The sequence below is a fragment of the Cynoglossus semilaevis genome, chromosome 12, assembly GCF_000523025.1.
Source record: "Cynoglossus semilaevis isolate Cse_v1.0 chromosome 12, Cse_v1.0, whole genome shotgun sequence".
Taxonomy (NCBI): Eukaryota; Metazoa; Chordata; class Actinopteri; order Pleuronectiformes; family Cynoglossidae; genus Cynoglossus; species Cynoglossus semilaevis.
The window spans coordinates 1,839,065-1,848,255 of NC_024318.1; the positions used below are offsets into that span (position 1 = coordinate 1,839,065).

The 9,191-nt window shown below is 44.1% G+C and overlaps 1 protein-coding gene across 1 annotated transcript in view; it reads right to left on the bottom strand.

Annotated features, from left to right (window-relative positions):
* LOC103386977 (LIM domain-binding protein 3) overlaps positions 1-9,191 on the bottom strand; it is a 24,470-nt gene that overhangs the window by 5,593 nt on the left and 9,686 nt on the right. Inside the window, exons 4-13 of the mRNA XM_025060930.1 lie at positions 7,115-7,181; positions 6,613-6,776; positions 6,420-6,450; positions 5,531-5,553; positions 3,869-4,054; positions 2,723-2,880; positions 2,487-2,529; positions 922-1,011; positions 302-498; positions 14-91 (exon numbers count right to left, since the gene is read on the bottom strand). Of these exons, the coding sequence (XP_024916698.1) occupies positions 14-91; positions 302-498; positions 922-1,011; positions 2,487-2,529; positions 2,723-2,880; positions 3,869-4,054; positions 5,531-5,553; positions 6,420-6,450; positions 6,613-6,776; positions 7,115-7,181 (1,037 nt within the window). The remainder of the gene's footprint in view (positions 1-13; positions 92-301; positions 499-921; positions 1,012-2,486; positions 2,530-2,722; positions 2,881-3,868; positions 4,055-5,530; positions 5,554-6,419; positions 6,451-6,612; positions 6,777-7,114; positions 7,182-9,191) is intronic.

A 9,191-nucleotide genomic window follows, 5' to 3' on the forward strand; every position in this document is an offset into this window, starting at 1 on the left:
GATGGAGGGGGGGGAGCGGGTGCAGCCACGGGAGGGCGGGGCTGAGGGGGGACTGGAGCCGGGGCAGAGATGGGAGCTGGAGCTGGAGCAACTGTGAAAAAAAGAAAACGAGCTTCTTTAGCTTATGAAACATCGGAGCTGGTGGGCTAACACTGCCTCATGTGTTCGCTTTGTGTCACTACAACAATTCTCTATGGAGAGTTTGGGTAACATTGTATTAGCTGGGGGTGTGTTTATGGTAAAGTTGTTGATGGTAGTCTAGGGGGCGCTCACACAGGGGTCAGTGGTTCTAGTTTCTCACCAGGTTGACTGGGGTAGATACAGGCGGTGCTGACCACCTTAGGGGGCGTGGAGCCGATGGGGATCTGAATGGAGGTCTGCTGAGGGGGGGGGAACTGCTGCATCGGGTGAGGCTGGTACTGTTGAGGGATTGGCTGGTACTGCTGTGTGGGCGGGGCTTGCTGAGCCTGGTACATGGGCGGAGGTTGAACGTAATGACTGAGGAGGAAACAACAAAACAAAACTGTGAAAAAAAGACAACATTCCAGAACCTTCCATTCAATCGTTCAACAACATTGACAAGAGTCCCTTTAGCAACTGTTGACGTTCTTTCAAATAAATAAGACGCTTCAAAACCTATAAGAGCGGCTGCTGGTTTGATTCCCTCCTGTTGGTGGAGACCTGACCAAAGTCACAACATCAGAGTTACATCCAACGTCAGAGTTACATCCAACATCAGAGTTACATCCAACATCAGTGTCATCCAAAAACAGACGCTGTGATCCATAAATATTCCTAAAAGCCCTTGAACAACAACATGTCCTGAAGGGGGCGTCAGTCCACTTATGTTTTCTGAGAACAGATGAGTCGCAGCTCTTTCACTCTCATGTGTGCAGGACTAAACCAGAATTGATTGGTTACCTGGTGGGGGCGGTAGAGTCCGGAGGCTGCGTGCTAACAGGTGGCGCTGCAGAGTTGGAGACGACACAGGGTGGAGCATGCTCAGACGGGCTACAGCACACAGGAGGAGGTATTAGGAGCAACGGTAAAATAAAAGAGAAAAAGACCAAACAAACACAACAGTGTTTCCCAAAGTGTGGGTCACGGTCTGCCAAGCGGCCCGAGGACGAGTCCATGTGAATCAGAGATCCGAAAGTTGAAGATTTTATTTTATTCTCTCTATGAACATTTAAATCTCTTTTTTAGAATATTTTTTACGGTGTTTTTTCCTCTGTTTGGGAAAAACTGGTAAATATTCACTTCAAATACTCATTACACACATAGTACTACAGTACATTAATACTAAAACACACACATGATTAGTTAAAGTGAGAAAAAACATTTCATGCAAAACTAAATAGAATTAATAATAGTTAAATAAATATGTAATATATTTTCACATGTTAATGTATTTTATTTTAGTTGATCTTCTATTTATTATTATTATTCATTTTTATTCAACAGTCATACAGTAACTGCTCTAAATAATGTATTTTTCCTTCAGCCTAAAGAGGAGACGGTGAGTTATTAAAGTGATCTGAGAGAAAATGACTGAAATCATTTAAACTATTTTTATTTAAGAGAAGAAAACCTCCTGGAGTCTCTTTATTGGTGGGAAAAAACCTGTAGTTGTTGTGACATCACTGACCGAGGTTGAGTCATCGCTCCATAAATAAAGTGTGACGAGAATGTTCGTGTTCCAGGAGGAAGAGGCCGCAATCGATGAAGCATAATGGACGAATGATTAAATAAAAACACAGAGGGAACGGCGCTCCATCCATCACTGCTCAGACAGCAGGAGGAGGAGGAGGAGGAGGAGGAGGAAGAGGAGGAGACTAGGATCTAAAGCTCACTGTATCTGTTGGATCTTCACTGTGAAGAACATCTGTGACTGGAATTCTAATGATTTATGGGAGAAAAGCAGCAGGAAGAGAGGGAATACAGTAATCAACCGTGACTGAGGTCAAATGTAGCTCTGTTAAAATGAAACAGAGGATTTGCCCTGAAGCTCCCTCTTCTGGTGAAATCAGGTCATAACAGTTTTACAATTTCATATAAATATATTTAAAATATCTGATCAAATGCATCGAGAGACAGCCGTAAACACATCTTTAAAATATATATTTAAAAGAAAACAAAAACGGGAAGTGAAAGGTTTCTGAGACATTTCCATTTCGAAAATTAGAGCCTGTAGATGGCAGTATTGCGACTCCAAGTCTGCCAGCTGCTATTAAAATCAAGAGAAATAAGAGCGTGTCAGGTGAGAAGGGTCAGGATTAGATCTCAGATAAGAAACACGACATGAGTGACGAACACAGCTGTGTTATTACAGCACCTCACAGACAGGGAGTGGCTGCAGTGACCAGCAGTGACCAGCAGAGAGCAGCAGTGAGCAGCAGTGAGCGGCTGCAGTGATGAACGCTGCTCTGAGTGTAGCGTGGAGACCACGTGCTCTAGCTTGAGGGCGGGGTCACTCCACTGCCTACCTGCTACTCTGTGGCGCCTCCTGCTGCGTGTCCTGTGGTGGTGCTGCAACACAAAGACAAAACATATGTTTAGACATAAAAGTAAATGAAGATTCTCCAGTCATACTGTATTCAAAGAGTATTTCACATCTTCAAAGTACTTTAGTGACTGCACAGTTTGAAATCCTTCACTACTAAAAAACCCAACCTGAAATAAGTCAATAAAATGAGGGTCACAACAGAAAAAACAAACTTACCAGACTCAGTTCCAGTCATTTGGGCCAGGACCCGGAAGGACTTGGACTGCATGTTGATGCTACGGCGCTCCCCGCTGACGCCCAGACTCTGGTCCACGTGTGTCTGGTTAATGGCCTGGTAGACTGCACTGTCTACAAAACCATCTTTACCAGGTGAACTACCCGTGAGCCCCACCACCAGCACCCCAAAATACAGAGAGTGAACACAAGGGGGCATTACAGCAACAACCTCAGAGCAGTGTACGAATCATGGAAACAACAACATGAAGAAACCTTTGTTTGGATTAGAACGACAGGAAGTGACACAACCAGGTGAAAACACAAGGAAGAACAGAGCTGAGAACATCGTCGTCCAGGCACTCGGATTTTTGAAGTAGCTACTCAGCAGCGACGGTGCTGTGTGCGCCCCCTGCTGGTAGAACCAGGCTAAGAGTGTTAGCATTCTCTGCTGTCACTGAGGTGAATTAGAACAAAAGTGTTTACATTTCACATCTAAACAAATCTTTCCATCTGTGTCGACCAGCAGGAGGCGCTCCTGTGTTATTTGACAACACCTTATACCATACAGTCACTGATGACTGGAGGATGACAACTTTGACCAGCAGAGAACCGACAACCATGACAAGTAACAAGAGACACCGTGACCCCTCAACCAGGCTCTGGAGAACCTGGAGAACCTGGAGAACCTGGAGAACCTGGTGTAGCAGGTGTAGCAGGTGTACCAGGTGTACCAGGTGTACCTCAGCACTGGTATTTTCACACTTAGATTGATGAGATTGTTCACACTGTGCAGAGCAGCAGCTGCAGTGTAACATCTCTGAAAGAAGAAACCATCAACAGTCGCCAACAGGACTAGTAAAGAAGAGCAGAGTTTGTCTCCTCCACAGGTACAGGTACAGGTACAGGTACTGATGAAGACGTGGTGGGTGAGGTGAGGTGGGATGAAGAAAAATGTAGATGTAGGAGGTTGGAAAGATGAAGAATGAAAAGGTAGGAAGAAGAAAGAAAATGAGAAGGAGGAGGAGGTGTTGGAGGAGGTGTTGGAGGAGGAGGTGAAGAAAAACAAAAGAAGGAGCACGCACGGGGAGAAAGATGTTGAGGAGGTTAAGAGACAGATGGCGCTAGAGACGGTGAAGTACTTCTTACCCAGCGTCGTGAGGTTTGCCCTGTGTCTGCCCAGCGATGGTGTCCATGATGGCCTCCTGTGAGTACATGCTGATGGGAGTGTTGTACTGAGCGTGGATGATGGTGGCTTTACCTCCAGGACCCTTCACCTCAATGGGTTTGTTGGTGGTGAGGGGGGAGTCTTTGAGGTTGGGGTTGAAGCCCACACTGTTGGGTGGAGAGGGAGAGGGGTGAGGAGTGAGGGAGGTGAACGGAAAGGTGAAGGTGAGGTGTGTGTCTCAGGACGGTGGTGCGAGGGGGGGGGTGGAAGAGAGACAGAAGAAGAAGAAGAAGAAGAAGAAGAAGATGATGGAGGACAGAATTATAACTCCATGACCACAGAGAGACAATCATCACACTCTCCATCAAACATCACCACAAACCAGAACTGAACCACTTTTGACTGAGCTGTGAGCAAAGCCCTTATGTTGAGAAACATTTTTAAAAATGCTTAAAAACTAAACTAAAAACTAACTTTGTGTCACTGACGTACACCAGACAGTTGGACTGACACAGGGTGTTGTCTAACCCTAACTCTTTAACTTTCCTGTTACCATGCTAAAATCTGCCTTGTTGTTACAAAGAGAATGTCTCTGCATTTCCAACAACAACCTCTAGGGGGCACTCACAGCTCAGGAAACAATGATAATATGTCACATTACAATAAAAAAACAAACAAACATGACAAATCAGATTTATCAGCCTAACGGTGTTCATCAGACACAAACATCCACGTCAGAGCAGAAACAACAGACACAAACATCCAGGTCACAGCAGGAACAACAGACACACAAACATCCACGTCCCAGCAGGAACAACAGACACACAACAATCCACTACACAGCAGGAACAACAGACACACAACAATCCACTACACAGCAGGAACAACAGACACACAACAATCCACTACACAGCAGGAACAACAGACACACAAACATCCACTACACAGCAGGAACAACAGACACAAACATCCACTACACAGCAGGAACAACAGACACACAACAATCCACTACACAGCAGGAACAACAGACACAAACATCCAGGTCACAGCAGGAACAACAGACACAAACATCCAGGTCACAGCAGGAACAACAGACACACAACAATCCACTACACAGCAGGAACAACAGACACACAACAATCCACTACACAGCAGGAACAACAGACACAAACATCCAAGTCACAATTATTTTAAAAAAGTCCAGTCTCATGCTTCACATGCTTTAACTATAAAATATCAACACACACACACACACACATCATACTGTGACCTTTACTGACCTTTACTGACAGCAGACACACACTGTATCAATGTCACTAACTGCTCTTTTATCATTATGATGCAGGACAATTAACACTGAAGTTAAACCATTGATCCACCTGCTGGCTAGTAATGGTACTACAGCCCCTAACTGACGAAGAACAGTGCTGTCTGTTCTGAGATGTGTGTGTGTGTGTGTGTGTGTAGCCATTTACAGAGTACACACTACAACCACAGCCTACTGTAAACCATATGGAAGTACTGCCACACAAGACAAGACACACAGTCCAAAAGAACCATGCTCTTCATAAAGCAACAAGCAAACATCCAAGTGGAGGAGGAGGACGAGGAGGAGGAGGAGGAGGAGGAGGAGGAGTACTGACTTGGGAGGAGCTGGTGTGAAAACCTGTCCAAGAAAGAAAGAAGAAAATGAACAAAACAGAAAGAAAATAAAAGAAAGAAAACTAGAGCAACGATTTCATCGTGAAGATTCTTCGACACTGTAGCAGGAAATAAAAGTTAAAAAAAGACTTTAAACCAGCTTTGATGTGACATTTGGTAATGTTCCCTTCATGACTGAAGACAAGAAGGTTTGAAGTTCAGGGCGGTTAGAAGTGTGTGTGTGTGTGTGTGTGTGTGCGTCCAGAAGGTTTCCTGACCTTTAACATCAGCCAGGAGACACGACAGGTGTTGGACCACTTCTGTGATACAGTAACCCAATCACTCTGTAAACCCAGGAAACCCCAAAGGCATGCTGGGTAACTGTACGCCAGTGTGTGGTGGATGACTTGTTGACGATGCTCTGATTATAAACTGTCATGTGATCACCACGGAGACTCTTCTTAAAGTGGAAGTGTGTATCATAATCTGTTAGTTCGAGTTTCACAGACATTTTAAATGAGTCACCACTAGGGGTCGCTGTCAAGTACTGGTGCTAAACCAGTACTGGCTCCCAGCTGTGTCTTAATGACTTTGAAATGTAATGTTGATAGTTACTGTGCTCAGTTTAGCCAAGCGCTACATCATAGGGTTCATACGTAAACGTCCTAAACAGACACATTAGCCAGGCTAACGCTGCGATAGTAGCGCCCTCTCTCTGACGCTCTGAAGGACAGAGGTTCGTCCTCTCTCTAACAGCCAGGGTCAAGTCAGGTTCTCAACTGTCATCGTCCAAACTCACAGTCAAATGTGAGTGTCAGGAATGAACTCTGTTCTTCCTCTGTTTGGGTTAGAAACAAATGACCTCACACCACAGTTAGACATGTGACTGACAGCCAGTGTCAGTGCAGTGGAGCTGCTGCCGCTGATGATGTCATCAGAAAAAGATGACGCTCCCTAAGACTCTACTGTCGGAGGGACGGTGAAGGTAGAAATGTGTTGTTTATGGAAAGAACACACAAGTTAAAGTTTGACCTCTGAACCAGCACTGTGACATCACGGCTCAGTGGGCGTGGTCTGTTCTTACCCCACTACATGGCCCTCCTTCATGGCTGCCATCTCTCTCAGAGTCTCCTCTGAGTACAAGCCAATAGGAGAGTTATACTGCTTCCTCCGTCTGGGAGAGTCTGCCTCTACAGGCCTGGAGGAGGCGCTGCAGGCCGACACACCATTGACTTGCACCAATGGACACTTTCACAGATAAAAGAAGGAGGAGGAGGAAGCAGATAACTGATCAATAGCATTATTTTCTGATTTAAAAATGAATTAGACGATATGTTTTCATCATTTCTTAAAATAAAAGTTACTAAAATAGTTGTAATTATATATATGTTTTATAATTATGATCTCTGTTTTATCACTTTTTTTTTTGTTCTGCTGTTTTTGTATTTGTATTTCGTGCATGTGAAAGTCATGTACGCCAGGGGGCAGCAGTCTACCAGTGGGTATCTATTTGTCCAAAGTGAATATAACATTTAAAGTCCACCCTTCACTGTATTTGGTTCTGATTTTCTGATCAGCTTTGTTACCTTTTGGTGAGGGATCATGGGAATGACATTGTCCATTCTTGGGGGCATCAAAACAGGACGTTTCGACCTGTGGAGACAAGAAAGAAAGAAAGAAAGAAAGAAAGAAAGAAAGAAAGCGTCATGGAACGGTTTCCAAGCACTTTCAAGGTTGACTCCTTGAGATATCGATAACCAACATGGCAGCATCAGCGGAGGAAACCAAGAGTAAAATCTCATCTGTGGTTTAAATGACTGACGTCATACTTTCAGATGACGTAACTCATCGTTATTCCTTCTCCTGTATATCAGTGGCGGCCCGTGCACCGACACCTTCAGTGATGTCCTACTTAGTCCGACTTCAATAAAAACCTCTCATAATACCATAATTCAGGACACCACGTGACCACGGCGGGAGAAATTGTATAGAGAAACACACTACAAGCACTACTGGACATTGCATCACCTCAATTGTGGACAAAACTGAGTTTTTTCTGACGCATTTAAAAATCAACAAATCCGCAAATAAATAAAATGTTTGTACTCACGTATTTCAACACAAAATCCATTCTCCTTTCTTTCCTCAACGACTCGGTTGTACAGTTTGTCCACTCGGTTGTCCGGTTAGCAGCACCGTAGCCAAGTGTCCAGTCGTGCTTTCGTGTCTCACTGCTGCCGTAGTTAAGCAGTTTAAGTTCGCCAATCCACGTTTTACCCTCCGTCGACCATTGTGGAATAAAAAAGCGAGTAGATATTCGATTTCTCTGTCTGCTAATCGGTTGATCTGCGTTGAACTTCTTGTTGTTTTACGGCGGTAAGCGAGTATCCAATCACAGGACGCATACATGTCACGTTCAACGTGAGGCCAGCTAGAAGGCCTGCTATCAACAACTCGTGATCTGATTGGCTATCGTAACTGTATGTGCCCGTTCGCTTCCATTGCACCAGACGCCCGCATTGTTGATTCTGAAGGTCTCGAGCCAGATTTCACACAGCCTGGCAACAGCTAGCTGAATTCTGATTGGATAACAACTCTAACCTAAAAACAACAACACTGGAAGGTTGTTGTTAGGCTCCTGCCTAATATGACATGAAGAGAATATGAAGAATATGAAGTAAGCTTTTATGTATTTAGGAAAATTAAATTAAAAACTAAATTAACTTTTATCAACTTATGATCATGATTTATGTTGGCCCAGCAGAGAAGGCCTTGCTGGACCTGACGGCCCACCACTGCTGTATATCACCTAACCTTTTAGCTAGTGATCATGTTGTTGTTGTTGCACAGGTTGACACAGAAACATATACTGTCAGTTCTGATCAGTTCTGATCACAGTTCTGATCACAGTTCTGATCAGTTCTGATCACAGTTTTCTGATCAGTTGTTGTCTTCACTCCCCAGAATCACAGTGATAATCTTGTCTCCTGTGTTGACTGAAGAACGATGGTTTCTCCAGACACTCACTCTGCTCCTGACAAACAAACAAACAAACAAACAGACAGACAGACAAACAGCACTGATTAGATGTCAACACCTCTTATTCAGAGCTTCTATAGAAAAATGGCGAAAGAGGAAGGAAAAAAAAAAAGAAAAGCTTCTACCTAACGACTGAAAACATGATCAACAAAGACTAAAGCCGTGACCCTGAGGTCAAGAACAACGGAGATAAAGGAAGACGTCCTTCACTGCAGAACAAAACACACTACTGGGTCTGAAAGTAGGTCATACTTTTCAGGGTTGTTCTTTAGCTGTTCTTTAAGTGCAAACGTTAATTAAGCATGAAGTAATTAAGGTGGAAAAGTAGTGAAGTAAACGATCTCGTCACTTAAACTCAATTTCTTCACCACCAGGTTCCTGTAGATCCACAGAGTGTTTCCATCAAATCTCCTCTGAGGGAGGAAACCACACAGAACAAAGATCTTCTGTTCTTAGCTGAAGGACAGGATGGTAACCATGGTAACAGACCAGCAACAGACCAGCAACAGACCAGCAACAGACCAGCATCTCCTTTGTTACCATTAGCTAAAATCAATGGTTTTCATTATGGAGTGTCAGTACTACAGAGTCAGTACCACAGAGTCAGTACCACAGAGTCAGTAC